The 22217-nt window shown below is 48.5% G+C and overlaps 1 protein-coding gene across 3 annotated transcripts in view; it reads right to left on the bottom strand.

The window, feature by feature from the left end:
- CA12 (carbonic anhydrase 12) overlaps positions 1-22217 on the bottom strand; it is a 58479-nt gene that overhangs the window by 30960 nt on the left and 5302 nt on the right. For all 3 annotated transcript variants that reach the window (XM_023185322.1, XM_023185324.1, XM_023185323.1), the window contains exon 2: positions 21532-21552. In XM_023185322.1, the coding sequence (XP_023041090.1) occupies positions 21532-21552 (21 nt within the window). The remainder of the gene's footprint in view (positions 1-21531; positions 21553-22217) is intronic.

Genomic DNA, 22217 nt, shown 5'->3' with positions numbered 1-22217 from the left:
CCGTCGAGCCCAGGAGTTTGAGACCAGCCTGGGCAACACAGCAAGACCCCATCTCTAAACAATAACAAAAAAGTAACTTCTACATGCAGACACCATCCTGAGGATGCCTGGTTTCCAGATGGATTTAGAGGAGACATGAAGGCTGCTGTCCCCTCTGAGTCCTGTGGCTTAGCTGTGTTCTCTGTGGCTCTAGTCACAGGAGCAGGACTGATGGATGCATTAATACAGAGAGAGATGGGAATCATTTCCCATCCAGCCATGGTTGTGGGGGCCAGGAGTGCAGGCTAGAGGCCAGAATAGGTGAACCATAAGGCTGGGGCTGCCAACTCAGCCCTCCACCTGCCCTCAGGAAGTCCTTCTCCTCCACCCCGCCAATAATCCCCGTCTAATATTGCTGGGTGGGGGATGAGGCGGGGACAAAAAGGCTCCGCAGTCATTTACACACCGGTGTCAAGGCCTGCCTCGGGTTCCTTCTGGAGGCGAGGTTTATTACAGGGAGGCGGGTGGGGCTTCCAGGCTGCCAAAGGTAAAGGGTGATGATCTATTTGCTTTTGCTTCTCCATTTCTAACCCCCTCTTAGGTTCTCGTGACCTGTGGCCTTAGAGTATGTTCATCGTGGAGAGGCTCCACCCACCTCTCTGGACTTTTCTGTGTCTGCTCCCAGCCCTCCTTTTCGTTCCATCAGCGCTGAGCTGCTTGCATCCTGCGGACACACCAAGCTGCTTCACATCCCCCTGAAACACCCTCTCGCCCGCTGGGGCAGGGTAAAGGGGTTCCCCCTCTTCTATGCTTCTACACAGCCTTTGCATTTCTCTTCTACTGCAGCAGCCACACTGATCAAAACAATATCGTCTGCCTTTCCACCCCAATAGTCCAGTGGTTCTCAAAGTGTGGCTCCAGACAAGCATCATCATCACCACTTAGGAACTCTTCGAAATGCGGAGTCTTGGGCCCTAAACCAGGCCTCCGAACCGGACACTCTGGGGGTGGCGCCCAGCATCTGCTGTCGGACAAGGCTGCCTGGTGATGCTGCTGTGGGCTGAGACTGAGAAGCGCTGCACTACGCTGTCAGCTCGCTCTCTGCGTGCGTGTACCTGGCTCCTGCTACAGAGCCTGGCACACGGAGGCGTTCAACAAATGACTCTCCAACTAAGCAACAAACAACAACAAACCACTAAGTTAAACAAACTGCTGACATGCGAACAGCCTAACCCCTGCCATAAAACTAGCCAGGCCTCAGCCCCGCCTCAGTGCTAACCACGTGTTACCCTCCTTCATCTTCCTTGGCCAATTCATGTGAGGAATCGTGCTAGATGTGAAAGTGCTAAGTCCACAGCACAGCCCTGTAGCCACCGCCCTCGCAAGACATCCTGCCTATCTTTCTTCAATACGATATTCAAAATAGGGGGCTCCAGGCTCAGGCAAGGACCAGTAACCATCTCTGAAAGGAAAGGACTGCAGAAACCATCTTTTTCATGCACTATTATATGCATAACATTTACATGATTAAATATGGTGTTTGAAGTAATTTTTATTCAGTGTTGACCATGAGGAACATAACTTCCTTTTCTAACCATGTTTTCATGGCTTAATCTTTTTTTAAAAACTAGTGGCCGGGCACAGTGGCTCACGCCTGTAATCCCAGCACTTTGGGAGGCCAAGGAGGGCAGATCACCTGAGGCCAGGAGTTCGAGACCAGCCTGGCCAACATGGCGAAACCTCGTCTCTACTAAAAATACAAAAAATAGCCAGGCATGGTGGTACGTGCCTGTAGTCCCAGCTACTTGGGAGACTAAGGCAGGAGAATCGCTTAAACCCAGGAGACGGAGGTAGCTGTGAGCTGAGATTGTACCACTGCACTCCAGCCTGAGTGACTGAGTGTTTCAAATAAAAAATAAAAAATTGTAGTAAAATATACATAACAGAACTTTTTCATTATCTCAAACATTTATTGTTGGTGGGAACATCAAATAGTTTGGTGGTGCCTTAAAACATTGAAATAGAATTACCATATAATCCAGCAGTTCTTTTTTTTTTTGAGCCTCACGCTCTGTCGCCCAAGCTGGAATGCAGCGGTGTGATCTCAGCTCACTGCAACCTCTGTCTCCTGGGTTCAAGCGATTCTCGTGCCTCAGCCTCCCAAGTAGCTGGGATTACAGACGCACACCACCACACCTGGCTAATTTTTGTATTTTTAGTAGAGACGAGGTTTTACCACTCTCGATCTCGTGACTTCAAGTGATCCACCCACCTTGGCCTCCCAAAGTGCTGGGATTACAGGTGTGAGCCACCACACCTCGCCTGATCCAGTAATTCTAATCCTAGGTATAGATCTCAAAGTATTAAAAGCAGGGACTCAAAGAGATACCTGTACACCCATGTTCATAGCAGCATTATTTATATTAGCCAAAAGGTGGAAATAAGTCAATTGTCCATCAGCAGATGAATGGATAAACAAAATGTGGCACAGACACACAACAGAATATTGTTTAGCCATACAAAGGTTCATCTCATTTTGATGCACCATTTCTTTTCCAAGAATCTAACCCACCAGATGCTAGAGAGGAGCTGGGATAGGTCTTTTTATTTTCACGACACTCTTTATGGAACCAAACTTATGGCAGATGCTCAGTGAATACTCACTGGTTGAGAAAAACTCTGTAGTTTACTTGGCCTAGACTCGAATAGTGGTTGCCAGAACTTGAGTACACATCAGAATCTCGTAGAGGGCTTGTTCCCACACAGACTGCTGGGCCACACCCTCAGAGTTTCTGATTCATGGACAGAGCCCCAGCATCTGCATTTCTAACACATTCCCAGGTGCTGCTGCTGCTGGATTCAGGAACCACATCTGGAGAACCCCTAGCCCAGAGCCATATTTCTCAACTGCGGCTACACACTGGAATCTCCAAGAGCTCCTGATTTTGCTCCCAGCCCCAGTCCCTGAGATCAGGATTAATTGGTCTTGGTGTTGAGGTGGGAGGGGCTTTAAAAAACTGCCCACATGATTCTCATGTGCAGTCAAAGCAGAGAAGAGCTGCTGTGAAACCCTCATCACATTGAAGGCCTTGTGGTTCTTGTGAGCAGAGCCAGGCCCTTTTTCTCTCTGGTCTCAGGGGGAAGTTGCTTTCTTTTCTTTTTTTTTAATTAATTTTTTATTGTGGTAAAATACATAGAACATAAAACTACCATTAGTAAAATTTAGTATATTCACAACGTTGTGCAAACATTATCCCCACTTAGATCCGGAACATTTCATCATCCCAAAGGTTACCTCATACCTGTGAGGTAGTCACTTCCCAGTCTCCCTGCTCTCAGCACCTGGCAACCACTAATCTGCTCTCTGCCTCTGTGGATTTGCCTCTTCCGGATAGTTCATATGAACAGAATCATACAATATGTGGTCAATTGCAGGTGGCTTCTTTCATCTAGCATAATGTTTCCAAGGTTCATCCATGTTGTAGCATTCCTTTCTATGGAATAAAAATGGCCTTCATGCCTTTTTATGATTGCATAATATCCTATTCTATGGATATACCACAATTTGGTTATTCATTCATAGGACTGCATTTTATTGTAGTTTAAATATTTGACTCTGGTTAAATTGCCACGGATTCTCTTGTGTAAAATAGTTATTGACCGAAATAAAATGTTGGTGTTTCTCCTGTTTGAGTTTTAGAAAGTAAGTGGTGCAGAGTGCTGCGAGGCAGCTGGAAGGAAAGGAAGACGGAGAAAATACAGCCTGGTTTCCAGAAAATGAGGGCGTGGGGTCAACGAGGCTATTATTTGCGACAAGCTCTTGAGTGAAAAGAGAGAACTTCAAATGATCATGATCATAAAGCCATATTCCACACAGGGTGATATAGCAATGTTCCCTGGCGCTCACAGGAAACCAGTGGGAGAGCAAATACTGTGGGCAGAGGCTGCTTTTGTGACAGGCTCCTTTCCTGGCAGAGAGAGAGAGAGAGAGACTTGAAAATGTCACAGGTGCTTTTCATCACTGGTACTGCTGTCTCCCCTGGCTGACAAAACACTCCCTCTCCCCATCCGCCTTCCCAGCACTCATCTTTGTGAAGAGTGTGAAGCAGTAGGTGGGAAGCCATGACTTGATTTGGCATTTAGACAGGAGGCCGGGGGAAATCAGGGTATCTAAATTGAATGTGACCTTGAACTAACTCTCAGTCATGGACATCCAATGTCTACTTCCTCAGGCGGGTACCCCTTTTTGCCCCTAACCTGATTACTCTCGTCTCCTCAGCTGAGCATCTTCAAAGAACTGTGTACATGCCCGCATCTGTGCCTCCACTTCCCATTCAGACCTCCCTGCTCTTCCACGCCCACGTCCCACTGAGTCCACATAGATTCTCGACCCTCGCACTTCATGCAGCCCTTGACCCTGGTGGCACTAACCCCCAACTCCCGATTTCTGAACCCTCTGTTTCTGGGGATGCTGCTTTGCTGAATTGTCCTCCCATTTCCCTGCACTTTCCCAGATCTCTGTGGCCATTTGCCCCTCAATGCCAGCTGTCACAGTGGTTTTTATCATTGGCCCCTTCTCCTTCTTACAGACACACTCCCCTGGGGCAAAGCTGTCCCCTCCCAAGGCTTCAACACCAGCGCTACCCCTGCCCAGGTTTCCTCTGAGCTCCAGACCACCTGCCTACTGGGTACCCCCTTTGGATAATCCATGGGATCCTGAAATCAGACGTGGCTGGAAGGGGACTCAGGCAAGCAAATCATTTTTTAAATAACCAAACTCACCATCTTTTCCTTCCCCCCTTCCTCCCTCCAAAGCTCCCCTCAACTCTCTATGTCAGCTGGTAATACCACCCACCACACCAAATGCCTGGCCATCACAACTGACTCGTTCCTCTCCTCTCTTTCAACCCTCACCTCCAGCCATCACCTAGAATCACCAGTTGTTAATATTTTGCACACTTGCTTTCTCTCGCGCGCTCTACTGTGTATATGTATATGTACCCTAACCCTAACCATATATATGTACACACACATACACACACATATATATACACATACAACCTCACTCCTGTCCTGAGAAACCCTCAGACAAATAAAGATCGAGGGACATTCTGTAAGATCTATATGCTATGTGCTACAAGGTCTGTTCCACATGCTTCAGAAATGTCAAGGGCAAAAAAGGTCTAAAGAGAGAACACAGATAAATGCTATCTGGATTGAATCCTGGATCAGAAAAAGAAAAAATGCTATCAAGGGTAGCACGAAGTTTGTTTTAAACTTGGCCGCCACTCTCCCAACTGGCACAGCCCTTGTTCAGACCACTTGCCCCACAGCTGTACCCCTCATTGGCCGTGTTTCTCCAGGCTCACCCTCCAGCTCTCCACTCTCCACAGCACACTAGATCCAGACAGTTTTCTGCTGAAAGTTCTTCAGTGGTTCCTTGAGATAAATGTCAAGCTCTGTCATGTAGCACACAAGACCCTCACAATCCCGCTCACTTCTCCAGGCTTTGCTTTCCCCACTCATCACCTGTCCACAAGTGCGGAGGGTCAGAGCTTTTATCCTGCTTGCAGCTAACAAGTTAGTCTGCCAGTTTCATGGATATTGGCAGAAGACATGAGATGCCTGGGTCAGAGACAAAGGATGCATCTCCTGGCATTGAGGAGGCAGGACGTGATCACTGCCCTCAGGGAGCACTGATCACACAAACAGCTGTGTTAGATGTTCCTTTCAGGTTGTCATTGTCTAAGCATTCATCATAGGACCTCAGTTTAATACTCACAGCAGTAGTCAGAGTAACATTTGCACCTGTTTCCCCAGCCACAGTTGCACAGAATGATATGTGGACCAAGTGATGCTGGCACATGCAAACTGCTCAGCATCATTGGCTGAGGAACTCAAGGTTTGGGAAACCTCAATCTTTTAAAGGTGGCAGCTAGCAAACCTGTCTAACATTTATTCCTGAAAGGAGACATGATCTTTATTATACTGACAGCAAATAAATCTGCTCTTTGCCCTGCAGGGAGATATTGTCACTATCATCTAAGACTGTTTGTTACATAAACATTCTTTAAAAGCAAGTCTGGAACAAAACCTGTCTGGTGTCTCTGTTCACAGATACGCTGAAACATGAAAGACCCATGGAGAACTGTCTCCCAACACCACCCCTCAAACACTAGGCTGCTGATTCTCTAATTGGGCCACGTGCTCTCACCTGCTTTCTCGGGCCTCTGTTGCCTGCAATGGGATGCCATCCTCATCCCTAAAACACACACCACCCATGCACATAAATACTCACATATTCTCCGTGCCCTGCTAACTCCTGTGTGTTTCCAGAATTAGCTCCTCAGGCAAGCCTTTGCTGACAGCCACACATGCCCCCGAATTGAGGTTATTTGTCCCCTTTGTGTTCCACAACACCAGCACACGTCATTATAGCACTTAATGTGCTTCATTGTAATCACCTGCTTATATGTCTACCTCCCCCTCACCTACCAGCCCATTGAAGGTAAGGGCTCTGTTTCTGGTTCCCTGTGACCAGCCCACAAAGGGATTCATTAAAGACTGGAGGAGAGAACAAAGGAATCAGTGAATAAACTATTATTTTAAAGCTATCAACAGTTTCTTCCTGACACTTGAGGTGGCGTCGGATGTAAATACAGTGAAGCTGGAAAGCTAGCATGGGGCCAGGGGTGGGGGGATTCATAAGCATCTTCCGCACTCTGGGGGAGGCCCTCTCTGGGCTATGGAAGGCAGCTCTTTGATAGACCCTCCTAGCTACACAGATGTGAGGCAGGGAGCTGCCCAGTGGAAGTGTAGCCCCTGATGGAGCAGTCCAGATGCTGCTGCTTCGAGCTGAGATGCTCTGTGCTCTGTTTAATGATACAGTAATACAAACTGGATGCATCTTTAGCAGGTTTGTGCCTTTGCAAAGAACACTGTTTTTCTAAGGATGAAGTTAAGCCATCCTAGACCGGATTGCTGTTGCTCCACCTGTGATGTTATTTTAGACTAAGCCAGTGATTTTCAACTGGGGCGATTTTGCCCTTCAGGGGACATTGGCAATGTCTGAAGACATTTTCAGCTGTCACAACTGGAGGGTGCTACTAGCATCTAGTGAGCAGAGGCCAGGGAGGCTGCTAAGGATCCTGCAATGCACAGGACAGTTCTGCACAATAGAGAGTTATCCTGCCCAAGATGTCCACAGGGAAGAGACTGGAAGGTCGAGACTGAACTATTGTGATTGTCCCCTTGTGGCCGTGAGGAAAGAGGAACCAGAGCATGCCCCACCGCGGAGGCTGATCTTGAAGGGGTTGGCTATTCTCCCTGTCAGTCATTCTCTGGGTCAGGAGAGAGTGGTGGGAGAACACAGTCAGGAGGGACTACAGTCCATGGAATGCAGCACGATGGCAGCATCTCCTGGCATTGAGGAGGCAGGACGTGGTCACTGCCCTCAGGGAGCACTGATCACACAAACAGCTTTGTTAGATGTTCCTTTTCGGTTGTCATTGTCTAAGCAGTCATCATAGGACCTTATTCAAGTTTTGTTAAACTCCAAGAACTAGTGAGGTTTCTTTCCCTTTTCTTTGTTTAAGCTACCATTTAATGAGCACTTTCTATGTCCCAGGCATTGTTCTATATCAGGGGTTGGCTAACTTTTTCTGCAAAAGGCCAGAGAGTAAGTTTTTTAAGCTTCACAGGCCCTGTGGTCTCTGTCACTACCAGCTCTGCTATTGTAACCCAAAAGCAGCCACAGAGAATATGCAAACAAATGAACATAGCTGTGTTCCAAAGAAATTTATTTATAAAACAGGTGTGGGGCTGGATTTGACCCACGGGCCACAATTTGTCAACTGCCATTCTGTAAGCTTAACGTGCGTCAATTACTGCAATCTGCATAACAATGTTATGATATAGAGACTATGTTACATTTAATAGACAAGGGAACCCAGGCACAGAAGGATTGACTAATATAGCCAGTCACACTGCCAGTGAGTAGCAAGCCTGAGTTCTGAACCGTGACAGTTCGCATCCTCCACAACAGCAGACTCTCAATGCTCTTTGGAGGGTCCAGAGCCCAGGCAGTAGCAACGGCTATGAGGTGGTAAGAGGTGACCAGCAGATAAACCCTGGACAATGGTCCAGAGCTGGAGGGAGTGGAGAACCAGCCACTTTGTGAACAATCCCTGGGGAGTCTGGAAATTACCCACAGAGGGGATCTGATAAAAGACAGAAACTTCCTGCAGTTCCCCAGGATGGAGCCTGAACTAAAGTGAAGGTTGACTGGCCCCTGAATGTTGACCTGGTGCTGGCTCAATGTTTCACGTTAACAGTTTTCACAATAAGGATGTTCTTTCTGATATCTGACCTATAGCACTCTTGCTATTATTTAACATTTTTCTTTATAGTAAAAAACCACAAAAACAAAAAAAATTTGCTTTTTCTTAGTTCTTCTTAAACCTGAAGACCTTCATCTTGACTACTTCTGTCCCTTCTCTAGAGATGTGTGAAGTATAGTGGGAAGGTCGAGGGCTTTGGAGGCATTTGACCAACCTGCCAATCACAGCTCTGCCACCGACTAGCTATGTGACCTAGGGCACATTTCTTCGCTTCTCTGGGCCTCACTTACAAAATGGAAGTGGCAGTACCTATCTCACCAGGTGCTGTGAGGAATCACTGCGTAAGAGCAGAGTCTGGACAAGGTAGGCTCTCACGCATGCTGGGTCCCAGGCCCTCCTGAGCTAACTGGTCTCAATTCTTTCTTGTTTTCTTAGGGGCTGGTTTCCAACCTTTTAGAGCAAATTCTCTCTGTCACTTGTCATTTGTCTGAACACCAAAAACAAACCTAAGGTTTCCTACATGTCTCCTTTTACTTCTAATGAGATGCGCATGTTGATATGGCAGTTCCTTTCAGGTCGGTTTCACCTCTGAAATCCGACCATCCCAGATCAGTGTCACCTCCTCTCTGGTGCCTTCCCCGAGTTCCAGAGCCAAAAATAAATAGAGAAATAGCCCATTCTTTCCTCATTCATCAACAAGTGTTTCCTGAGCACCTCCCAGGGGCCAGGCTGTGTGCATCTATCTGCCTATGCAGCTGCTGTGGGGACGCTGACCCCTAGGCTGTGCAGACACACCCTCCTTCTAGATAACCCTCCTCGAGGGTACAAATGGCTCCTTGCTCACCCCCTGTTCCTCTTGGAAGTCCTAGAACACTGCTGTGCATGCAGCAGGCTCAAGCTCTAAAACCACGATTGACTGAAACAATTCAGCAGTGATCATTTGACAAGTGAAAATCAGCCTTTGCAGGTAAGCCAACACTTGATTATTAACCCAAGAAGTACCCATGCCATCGTGGGACAGTTATGTGGCAGGAAACATTTGATGCCTATAATTCTTAACTTTTTACCAGGGCATAACAAGTTTTCTGACCAGGCTTCTGTGCAGATACAGTCCGACTAAGTGATGAGTCACTCCCTGCTTCATCCTTGCTGATGTACAAGTTAAGCATTCCACTAAAAGGCTTATCAAGAGTGGGAGACTTGGCCGGATGCGGTAGTTCATGCCTGTAATCCCAGCACTTTGGGAAGCCGAGGTGGGCAGATCACCTGAGGTTGGGAGTTCGAGGCCAGCCTGACCAACATGCAGAAACCCTGTCTCTACTAAAAATACAAAATTAGCTGGACTTGGTGGCACATGCCTGTAATCCTAGCTACTTGGGAGGCTGAGGCAGGAGAATCGCTTGAACCCTGGAGGCGGAGGTTGCAGTGAGCCGAGATTGCGCCATTGCACTCCAGCCCGGGCAACAAGAGCGAAACTCTGTCTCAAAAAAAAAAAAGGCGGGCAGGGGGGCGCAGTGGGGAGGCTTGGCCAGGTGCGATGGCTCACAATCTTAGAGCACTTTGGGCGGCCAAGGCAGGTATCACTTGAGCCCAGGAGTTTGAGACTTACCTGGGCAACACAGTGAAACAGTGAAACCCTGTCTCTAGAAAAACAAACAAACAAACAAAAAACAGTGGGAGACTCTTAGGAAACTGCCACAAGGAATCTCTTTAAGATTTCACCCAAGCACGGTTCCAAGCAGTGAGCTATAAATGCACATATGAGTAACTTGGAAGCCAGCTGAGAGGCTGGGTCCCAGTTAAACTGTACAGGAGATGGAGCTGTGTGTGCGAGTACAGACACATCTAAGAGTACAGACACATACGCAGATGAACACAGATAGGCGGGTGTGGGCGCTCCTCTTCAATCAGTCTTTGCAGCCTGGACTCTTGTCTCGCAGTGTGCTGCTCTCACATGATATCTGCTCACTGAATCACGGCTTGCTGCCCAGGCTCTGCAGTCCTGGCCCATCGTCCAGGCACATTTCTGGCATATGCCTCTTCACTGTGCATGGCCTCTCCTCTGTGTTCCCTCTTCCAATGTGGTCCTGTCCAGTGCTAATCACCGCAGTCTGTCTGCTGCCCGACCTCTTCCTAAGACGTGTTCCTGAGGGCACTGTTTCCAGATTGTTCCTGGAGGAACCCCTGCACCTCTTTCAGCCCCGTGCTGCTGACAGCAACAAGGGCTGGATTCTATTTTGTTTTCCTAGCAACTGCACTGGTGTGTGTGTGTGTTTGTGTTGAGACAGGGTCTCTCTCCATTGCCGGGGCTGAGTGCAGTGGCACAATCACAGTTCGCTGCAGCCTCAACCTCCTAGACTCAAGTGATCCTCCCACCTCAGCCTCCCAAAGTTCTGGGATTACAGGCGTAAGCCACCTCACCCGGCCACACTGGTCTTTGATCCACATTTCCCATGAGCATGTCACAACGAACAGTGTAAAATATTTATTTATGTCAACAGGTATGAAGTCTATTGTGTTTTCTTTAACTGCTAAGCCTTTGATCCTGAAGAGGGAGAAGAAAAGCAAGTGAATTCGGCATAATTTGTTCCTGGCAAATCTACACTATTTACTCGTTAAAAAAAAAAATCCCTGCATTTCCTCAACGGCATGAGGTGTAGTACAGGGCACACAGTGCGTGGCATAAAACAAGCATCCACCAAAGGACTGGGAAAGAGCACCAGGCAGCAGTCAAGAGGCCCAAGTTCTGACTACTCCTCGGGCTGCTGGAGCCACCCGGCAGTTCTGAGCTTTCCTGGCCTCAGCTGTAGACAGGGGCAGGGCTTAGTGACGTGAGCTTCCCCTCCCCTGCCTGGAGCCCACCTAGGCAATAATGACTGTCTGGATGCCTATTTGAATACTTTGTGAAGCCCAGCAGAGACAGGGCATCCAGCCACAATCAGGCTGCTCCAGGCAATTGCAATGTTGGGTATCTACATTTCTGGCCCAATTATATCAGGACGCCCATTGCTCCTCCCTTGGTCCAGATCCTCTCCCTTTCCCCTTACATCCCTCTGGTCTCCCTTCCTCCAGGGTTTCACACTCAATCCATTCTCCACCTGCAGCTGGGATGATCCTCCTAAAATGCTAATCCCAGTTTGTCAGTGTTCTACTTAGAAGATCCAGCAGTGGGCCAGTGGCAGTGGCTCACGCCTGTAATCTCAGCACTTTGGGAGGACAAGGTGGGAAGATCACTTAAGGTCAGGAGTTTGAGACCAGCCTGGCTAATATGGTGAAATCCCATCTGTACTAAAAATATAAAAAATCAGCTGGGCATGATGGCGCGTGCCTGTAGTCCCAGCTACTTGGCGGAAGCACGAGAATTGCTTGAAACTGGGAGGCAGTGGCTGCAGTGAACTGAGATTGCACCCCTGCACTCCAGCCTGAGCAACAGAGTGAGATTATCTCAAAAAAATAAAAAAAAAAAAGCAGGTCCTGCAGTTCCCTGCTGCCTCTAGAACGAGGTCCCAGCTCTTTGGTTGGCTCAGCTCCTCACACTCTGGTCCTAAGCCCCTTCCCTCCTCACTGAGGTCCTCAGTAATCTCCAGAACATAGCAGCTTCCTTCTTTGCACAAGCTGTCCCTTTGTCCCATCCCCTGCCCTTTGCCTGGCTTGCTTTCACGTGTCCTTCAGGTCTCATCTTGGACATCACCTCCCCCAGGAAGCCTTCTTTAATCCTTTCCTCCACAATACTGGGTGAGGTCTCTCTCCTCTGTACTGTAAGGCCCTGCTTACTTGCTGTGTTCTCCAGATTCTTAGTCTTATAATGGTAGGGACCAAGCCTTGTCAACCATTTCCTGAGCACCTATACTTACCCGTTTCTTTAGTCCAATATTTGGCGCTTAGTATTCACTCAATAAATATTTGTGGAATGAATGTGAACCATTTATCTCAGGCAAGTTGAAAACTTTGGTTGGTTTTTACATCTGCCTTTGATTAATAACAAGTGGGAAATTTTAAACCATTTCATTACTATATAAATTTGTTTAAAAACTGTTTAAATCATGGTATCCAGTGGTGGGGGAAGGTAGAATAAAAGAGTGGTGAAATGAATAAAAGAGTGGAAATAAAAGAGCCACTAGTCTAAGGCTCTTTCTAGATGAAAATCCAGAAATCTATTTGTTACAAGGTTTTGGCTCAGGATCAGGAAATAAGATCCCCAAGCTAGAAGGGTAACACTAAGGTGGCTTATTTATTTTATTTTATTTTATTTTATTTTATTTTTTGAGATGGACTCTTGCTTTGTCACCCAGACTGGAGTGCAGTGGTGTGATCTTGGCTCACTGAAGCCTCTGCTTCCCAGGTTCCAGCGATTCTCCTGCCTCAGCTTCCCAACTAGCTGAGATTATTGGGACATGCTACCCTGCCTGGCTAATTTTTGTATTTTTAGTAGAGACGGGGTTTCACATGTTGGCCAGGCTGGTCTTGAACTCCTGACCTCAGTTGATCTGCCCACCTCAGCCTCCTGAAGTGCTGGTAGGATTACAGGTGTGAGCTGCTTTGCTTGGCATCTTTTTTTTTTTTTGAGATGGAGTCTCGCTCTGTCACCCAGGCTGGAGTGCAATGGCGCGATCTTGGCTCACTGCAACCTCCCTCCGCCTCCCAGGTTCAAACGATTCTCCTGCGTCAGCCTCCCTAGTAGCTGGAATTACAGGCTCCCGTCACCATGCCCAACTAATTTTTGTATTTTTAATAGAGGTGGGGTTTCACCATGTTGGCCAGGCTGGTCTTGAACTCCTGACCTCACGTGATCCACCCGCCTCGGCCTCCCAAAGTGCTGGGATTACAGGCGTGAGCCACAGCACCCAGCCAATGTGGCTTCTTTAGATTTGCAGGTCATAGAAGAATAGACATTTGTTCAAGTTGGAGACATCAGTTTGCCTCTGGGCTTCCTGGTGACCTAGGCCAAAAGAGTAAACAGTAAACACTGCCTCATACTTGCTTCAAAACTTTGTTCCACGACATTGAGAGTTCCATCTTTTCTCCTTTCTCCATTTCTGATGGAGTTTCCAGAAAAGTGGTGTGCCAACGAGGGGCCACCTTGGGAAGGCACCAGTCCCCACTTGCCAATGCCACCATGACCTTATGGAAGGAAATCTCACTGTCATCATTACCGAGGAGACTTTGCAGAGCCCTGTGTCCTAGAAGGAGGGGGCAGCATGTGCCATTTGTCCTGAATCTGCAGGTATCATTCTGAGAACTGGATGGGTTGCATCCATTTCACTCAGAATCCATATAGCTGACCTAGTCACAAGTTAATAATTGCAAAATTGTTTAAAAAGTTAAGATGAGCTAAGTGATCCATGTATTTGGAGTTACACCAGCTCTGAGTCAACCTTTATAGACTCAAGGAGGTGGCAGCTAGTATTTGTTCCTTCCTGGTTGGCATAAATTGAATGCTTGTCAGGTAATTAGAAAGTTTCCTCCTTAAATGAATACTTATATAAACTAAAAAAGCTGGTGCCTAAATTACTTTGTTTTTACATACTTGTGATAACGACCCAACATCACCAAAAAGTATATGTGAACCGTGAATTAAGTGCAAGTTGCAAAAAGCTGTAGTTCAAGATCTGACATGATTCCCCATCATACTTCTGTGCTATGTCAGACCAGGTGCACACTGGCCGTATTTTTATACTGTTTGGCCTCCACTGTTTTCAGTATTGTGGAAATTAATCATTTCACCCCCTTTCTGTGTGTTCTTAGCATCTAACATGGTGCTTCTCTGTATTTGTGGAATAGCTACCATATTTCATTGCTTCTCGATGCAGTTGATAACACGACATATCCCAACTTCAGACATGCTAAACTGTGGGGAAAGTGGACATCTTAGAACCAATAAAACAGGACCTTTGACTGTAGCAGGTGCAATCTCTCTTTCTTGGCCTGGTGGTGTGGCCCCTGGAAGAGTCTGGCCATGGTGCCTGGGCTCCACTGTGGTGCCTACACCCTTCACCCAGCAGTTGCCCCTGCAGAGGAAGAGAGTAACAGACCAGGAAAGAGGCCCCTGCTCCTTCTGAGACTGCAGGATCCCATGGAAACATTCTGTGATCTCTTCTCTTCCTCATGAGAAACCAGGACTTTCTCCTTCCTGCCTGCGGCCACCTTCACACTCATGCTTTGAATTCAGGCTTTTTGCTTGAACGCTTTCTTTTGAGCAGGTTCACAGGGCAGCCCACTGGCTCCTCCTCTTAAGGGGACAGGTTGCCAAAGGCTCTGGCCAGCTCTTGGAGAAGCTGTGCCCTGCTGTCACCTGAATGCCCAGCACTCAAGACCTGCAGGTAGCAAGTCGGAGCACAGCCAGAGGCCTGAAGGACCCTGGCAGGACAGCCCCCCAGCTCCTCCTTCCTCCTCACCTGCCAGCCCGCTGCACCTGCGGTTCCAAGGCTTGCTGCTGCCCCAGTGGGAAAAGGGCGCTGCACGGGGCTAGGCTGGTGTAGCTCAGAACCCAAATAGCTCACCCCAAGTTTCTTCCTAGGCTCAGGCCTCTACTCCTGAACCCCAAACCAGGCTCAGCCCCCATGGGCTAGACAGGGAAGCAGAGGATTTGCCTGCTCTCTGGGAGTCTTCAGGAGCATGGCTGAGGTGGCCATGGTTATGGAACCAGATATCTGGTTCCTGGATTCCAGGAAGGCACCAGGGAGATGAGACCTGACTTCACCTTGGTCTGAAGGACCAGGCTAGAAAGGACATTCTGGTCTGTGAGACCCTTGGGACAAGAGCTTGCAGTCCTTGTGTTTTTTACATTCCTTTCTTACTCAAAAAGGAAATACCTTTTGTTTATTCAAAATATAATAGGAGTATTTCCTGGCTGTAAAAACTCACAATTCAGAAAAGTGTGAAGAAGCAGAACCCCTCCTAACAAAAACAGAGCTCTCATGTGTTTGGTGCTGTAGAGTTTACAAGGCCTTTCCCTCCATATTAGTTCATTTAATCCGCACCATAGCTCTGCGAGGCAAAGAGAAAGAAATGACAATTAGCTTTGTGAGTATGTGCTAGGCCCTGTGTGAGCCTCTCGCCATGTGTTATCTTATTTGATCCTTACCACAACCCTCTGAAGCACAGCTGGGATTCTCAAACTTAAGTGAGCAACAGAATCACCTGGACGACTTGTTAAAACAAATTCCTGGGCCCAGCTCCCCAGAGTTTCTGGTTAGGAGGTAGGCCTGGGATGGGCTGAGAATTTGCATTTCGCCTCAGGTGATGCTGATGCTGCTGGCCCAGGGACCACACTTGGAGAACCACTGATGTAGATGCCATGACTCTGATCGTGTAGCTAAGGAACCAAGGCTCAGACAGGTCGTTACTTTCCTAAGGCCCACAGACAGAAAGAGGCCTAGCGGATATTTCCATGGAGGTCGCCTGGTTCTGGGGTCTGTACAGTTTCTGCTTCTTCCTCCTGGTTTTCTGCCTCATCCTCTGTTCCACTATGCCTGTCTTTAGGAACTAATGCTAGCTTCCCTGTTTTTACTCAGCTCGTGAGGCCAGCTGTGAACACCAAAATGTAGGCGTTTTGGCAGCCACAGGTCAATAGCCTCCAGGATACGCACAAACCCCAATTCTGCAATTCAGGAAAGATGAGAAGTAACTCTGAGTGGGCAGGCCTTACCACATCCAGACAGACCCTAGATGTCACAACTTCAATTAGAAGTAACTGGAACTAGAGCACAGATTTAATCCAAGATAGGGGGTCGGATTGCTACCCTCGGCAGAAATCCGTGGGACTTGGGGATAGGGATTCAGTGTGCCGGTATGAAAACCATGTCTGCCAGGCACGGCAATCACCCCTGTAATCCCAACATTTTGGGAGGCCGAGGTGGGGGAGCTCATTTGAGGCCAGGAGTTCGAGACCAGCCTGGTAACATAGCCTGTGTCTACTAAAAAATTTAAAAATTAGCCTGGCATGGTGGCACATGTCCTAGCTACTTGGGAGGCTGAGACAGGAAAATCCCCTGAGCCCGGGAGATGGAGGCTGTAGCGAGCAGTGATCATGCCACTGCACTCCAGCCTGGGTGACAAAGCCCTGTCTCAAAAAAGGAAAAGAAAAGAAAAACATATCTGGGCTGGGCACAGTGGCTTATGCCCGTAATCCCAGCACTTTGGGAGGCCAAGGCAGGTGGATCACCTGAAGTCAGGAGCTCAAGACCAGTCTGGTCAACATGGTGAAACCCCATTTCTATTAAAAATACGAAGATTAGCCGGGTGTGGTGGTGGGCGCCTGTAATCCCAGCTACTTGGGAGGCTGAGGCAGGAGAATTGCTTGAACCTGGTAGGCAGAGGTTGCAGTGAGCCAACATGTGCCGTTGCACTCCAGCCTGGGCAACAGAGCGAGACTCCATCTCCAAAAAAAGGAAAAAGAAAAACATGTCTGGTGTTTTCTGGCTCTCCTAAGAGTACTTTGTACCCCTATTCATCCTCAGGATGGCAGCTGGGAGTGGCGAGAAGTGGCTGGAGTATTTTGAGATGGCCAAGCCTCTCTACTTTGATAGAGACAAGAGCCCTTGGTCTATTAATTGCAGGTGCTCTCTGCTGTTTTGAGTTATCCCCTGAGCCCTCACTGCAGCCTGCTTTTTATATTGCGATTCAGGTGTGAGGTCATGCAGTGCACTTATCACTGCTGAGGAATAGAAAGGAGGCTTCCTGGCCTCCTTTCATGTGTTCCATTTCTAGTTCTGTGTGGGAAGAGGTTGAAAGGGTGTCTGGAGCCCCAAGAAAGTTCATTACAGAAACTAAGTGTTTCCACAGATACAGGACAGAAGGCGGGTAGAGGCGCGTGCCCGGAGGACTTCAGGGACATGAGAATGAGGTTTGCCCCAGTGGAGGATCTCACCCTGATTTCCAGAGGAAATTCTTTAAGACGGACAATCTGTTGCCTGGGAGGAACCGAGGAGCACAGCACAAGGAATGCACAGCACTGCCGGGGTCACATCGAGTCCTGCCACAGCCGAGGGCTGTGAGGGCCGGCCCGCCACAACAGAGAACTGGGCAGGCTGACCTGTAAGCAGGTGCCACCACAGCCACAGCCAGCCACCCGGCACCCCCGGCCAGGCCACCCCCTTTCCAGGGTTTCCTGAACAGGATGGAGGGACTGGTCTCGCAGGTGCCCTGTGGGGCTGTGACAGGGGTTGACGCACCCCCCAGGAGGAAGGCTTGTCATCCATGTTCTTCTGCCATCCCATCGCCTTTAAGACTTTCCAGATCTTGAGCAAACAGGGATTTTCATCTGTTTCTCAACCAGCTTACATCCGAGAAGCAGCAAGCCAGTATCTCATATCATCAGGGATGGAACACCGCGCCCATTCTCAGATCGCATGACGTGCTCTCGGGTCTAGCTCCAATACAGTCATTCTTTCTGGTTGCTGTGTTTTGAACACACTGAGGTTTTTTTGTTTTGTTTTGTTTTTGGGTTTTTTTGTTTTGTTTTGTTTTGTTTTGTTTTGGTTTGCTTTGGTTTGATTTTTTCTCGGGGAAGGACTAAAAAAGCTGTCAGTGTAAGGATGACTCTCCCAGCCAGCTGGAACTTTTTAACTCTTTTCATTGAATATGAAATATAGAAAAGTGTTTAGACCATAAGCAAACAGCTGGATGAATGCTCAAAAACTGACTGCAGCACCCACACGAAGGACCTGAACGTGCCCACAACTCTTCCTGCCTCCTGGTCATCTTCATCCCACACAGGGCACATATTCTGATACCTTAGCCAGCTAGAGTTTGTCCTTAGCTCATATGACAACCTGACCTGCAGCTGCCCTCAGTTTAGAGTAAGTGAAGCTGCCAGGCTCAGCGGGATTGATCTGGGACTGATTTCCGGTGGGGAGGGTCCATGTCACATCATCCCCAGCCTCTCTCTAGTGATGCCACCTCAGCCATGCTAAGCCCAGCAGACTTTCAACTGCTGCTTCAGCACCCTAGGAGGAGCGCAAAGAGGTGGTGCTGGCCCCATCTTGGCAGTCAGATGGTCGTCCTCTCCCCAGGGAGGAGCCGTCCATGCAGTCAGCCTGGTGACTCAGCTATGAGGATGTAGGTAGGGGTAGAACTCCCTTTTTTTGTACTTTTGGAAGTCTTACCATACCTTGTGTGCCAGATAGTGGGAGGCCCCTGGAGAATGACTCAGCAGTGTACGTGCAGAGAAGCTGAGTTCTGCACCCAAGGAAAACCAGCACGGAGCCTTTGGTTGGACTTGCCCCATTCAGTGCGGCCCTTACTGCTTGGAAACTGTTTCCCTCCAGCACTTATGCTGGGCCCTCTGTTTACCTGTGCAACTCTGAGCACAGGCGCCAGCTGCCAGTCAGGACCTAAGGAGGAGCTAGCCAGGACCTCAGGAGGAGTTTGCCTCCTTAGCTGTCTTCCTTCTGTCCTCTCCTACACGTCCCCTCTGAGGGCTGACTCCACATCACATGTGCCCGTGTCACTAATAAAAACCAGACTTGCCTTTATGCTTACCCCATGCATGTTTATGCATCATTAGACTCTGCCCTCTGCTTCCTCAGCAAAGAGCTGCTCTAATTGTGCGGGGCAAGAGGGAAAGAGGGCTGGCCAGAGCTAGTGGTCAGGAAGAAATGCTTCTGGATGGGTCAATGTGGCTGCACTAAGAAGCCCGCCCTCGGTGAACACCATGTCATGATGAAGTTAAGATTTTCTTCCCAGCCAGGCGCAGTGGCTCACGCCTGTAATCCCAACACTTTGAGAGGCTGAGGTGGGCGGATCACTTGAGGTCAGGAGTTCGAGACCAGCCTGGCCAACATGGTGAAACCTCATTTCTACTAAAAATACAAAAATTAGCCGGACATGGTGGTGGGCATCTGTAATCCCAGCTACTCGGGAGGCTGAGGCAGGAGAATTGCTTGGACCCAGGAAGCAGTGGTTGCAGTGAGCCAAGATCACGCCACTGCACTCCAGCCTGGGTGAGAGTGAGACTCCAAAAAAAAAAAAATGATTTTCCTCCCATACCTTGACACAATGTCCCTGTTCCCTGTCACCATCTCATTCTGCCCAGGAGGGCTGTAACAGAGAGACAGGACCCCGTGGAGATGTGATCTGTGTTTCTATCATACCTGAGAGGCCAGCAGAAGAGGTGGGGCAAGTTTCCTCTGATCTGGCTAGACAGATCTTGGGAACCATTGGTCAGTGATTCTCTGACAGAGTGCAGATAACAGTCATTCGGGGAGTGTGTTAAGAATACAGGTTTTTCAGCCTCCCTCTCTTTCCCAGGCCTAGCCCAAGGCCTAGAAATCTGCATTTTGGGGAAGCATTCCAGGTGATCCTGATGTGGGTGACCCCAAGCCGTAGTCTGAGAAACACTGGTCTAGAAAACCCCTCACCCAGTTTCCAGATGAGGAAAGTAAGGTCCCGGGGCTGAAATGGCTCACTGGGGATCACACGGAATAAAGCCCAGAACCCAAGTGCCACTTCTTTCCATGCCTGTCACCTCCCACACACAGAACCTGCCATTGTCACTTTGTCAGGTCTCTTGTCCTGGCCTTGCCTTCCCCCTCACTGCCACCGCTGTAAACTGGATGTGAAGACACGGAACGGGGTTTCTCCACAGGCCGAACACCTTCCTGCCTGCCTCCCATCCTTACCCCTCTGCCTCCTACCACCAAGTAACTCTTCCTAAAACACAGACTTACTCCCTGCCCTGCCCTCTCCAGGAGCACGACAAAGTGGGAAAGGCCTGCCCTACCCCTCCACACCTCCCCTGTTTGACCCAGCCTATCTCTCCCCTGTAAACCCTTTTCCACATGCTCTCCTCAAACACCACCTCGCTCTTTCTTACTTCTGCTCATGTGCTACTGTTATTGCCTTGGCCAACAGCACCTCCTCCCCGCTCACCAAATCCTCCTTATCTTCCAAGGCCCAGGTGAAAGCCCTCCTCCTCCAGGAAGCCTTCCCTGACCATCTAGCCCTAGCACACTCGTCCTCCTTTGAGCACTCAGAGCTCTGAAGCATTTGTTTATGATGTTATTATTAGCTATTATGTTCTGCTTTGAATTGTGAGCTTTAAGTAATTCCCAGCTATGGACCACAGCCTACCCTTCTATTACCCACCCACTTAGCAATGGGCTGTGCACATAATACGTACATAAGGGATGTTAGAAATAACGGAGCCATGCAGTGCTAGGGCTGAGGGGACCTTGGCCTGTAGGTAGCTGGTTGGTCAGTTCAGTGACTTTTCTATGCATCTTGGGCTGGTGAACCTCCAAAGGCTGACCTGTGCAAACTGGTATTAGATCTTTCTCCGGACGGTGCTTGCACTGTAATAATCAACTTCCCGCCTGTCCCCACCCACAGCCATTGCATCCCGGGGCTTTAACTTTGATCACATCCCTACTTGCTTAAAATGTCTTCTGTGCCAGTGAGTCAGTTCTAGCCTTCTGCTACCAAAACAATCGATCTTGTGCATCTTCTGTGGCTGTGCCCCAACAAGACATTATCAACATTCCCGCACTTGCCAGGGAACTCGGGTGCCTGGCCTGCCACATCCGTTCCAGCCAGTGACCAATGTCTAATTCACTGCAACTCTCCAGCTAAGCTGATTTCCAGCTGCTTCTCTGGCAGGTCTGCCAGACGGGGCTAACGAGCTCTTGAGACAGTCCCATAGAAAGCCGGGGCAACACGCACACTTCGTGTTCCTCTCGCTCCATTTAAGACAAGCATCCCTCTTTCACTAAGGACTGACCAGCACCTCTTCATCCATCGCTAGCTTACAATCATGGCAACAAGAAGTTAATTCTAGACATACTGACAGCTTAAGTTCTGGGACCTGAGCCAAACTTTCAGAAAGGAGCCCTTTCTTCTTTGTTTATTATAGGATATGTGTCCTGCAACGGAGAAAGGCTCTCTCCTGCCCAGGACCCTTGCAGTCTGGAGGTGGGGCAAGTTACCTCCGAATCTTGGAGGTTTGGTAGAAATTCTTGCAGGAATCCGAAGGCTTGACACTATGACTCACAGTCCAGTGCCCTGAGCAGGCTCGCCTGCTTGGAGAAAGTGTAGTATGCAACCCAAGTTGAAGTGTTCCTAGGAGATGCCTTTGTATTCTCTTTCTAGAATACCAGAATTGTTCTTCTGACCCCTCAAAATCACCTCCACAGAGCATGAAGTTTCTGTATTTCTCATTAAATACAACCATTTCTGTTTTCTTTTAAACAAAAAAGTATTTAAAATCTCTACTTACCAAAATAAGTCCACTTGGAACCTACAAAGAACAAAACACAGTAAGTAAGTACTATGGAACCAGATGAGTAACGGAAAATACTACAGATTTTATTTTGATATGAGTGAAATTGAAAAGGAGGTAGATGCCCAGAAATTGAAACTTTTTCTTTTTTTCTTTTTGAGGTGGAGTTTTGCTCTTGTTGCCCAGGCTAGAGTGCAATGGCACGATCTCAGCTCACTGCAACCTCTGCCTCCTGGGTTCAAGTGATTCTCTTGCCTCAGCCTCCTGAGTAGCTGGGATTTCAGGCATGTACCACCATGCCTGGTTGATTTTGTATTTTTAGTAGAAATAGGGTTTCTCCATGTTGGTCAGGCTGGTCTCGAACTCCCGACCTCAGGTGATCTGCCCACCTTGGCCTCCCAAAGTGCTGGGATTACAGGCGTGAGCCACTGCACCCGGACAAATTAAAACTTTTTCTGAGTCTGCATCAGAAAGAACATCAGCTTCTCAGGGCAACTGTGCTCCAAACAGCAGCACAGGCAGTTGGTTAATGCAGGGGCTCATAGAAGCAGGAGGGGGCTTGAGTAGGCGCCTTCTAGACATCTTAGAGAAGCTAAACTTTATTATCTGAATAGGCAATAATTTCATGTGGCTCAAAACCCAAAAGCCACCAAAGGGTATATACAGTGAAAGCTCTTCCTCCC

The sequence above is a fragment of the Piliocolobus tephrosceles genome, chromosome 6, assembly GCF_002776525.5.
Source record: "Piliocolobus tephrosceles isolate RC106 chromosome 6, ASM277652v3, whole genome shotgun sequence".
Lineage (NCBI taxonomy): Eukaryota > Metazoa > Chordata > Mammalia > Primates > Cercopithecidae > Piliocolobus > Piliocolobus tephrosceles.
The sequence above is the reverse complement of the archived record's forward strand: the minus strand, read 5'-3'. Positions and strand labels throughout refer to the sequence as shown.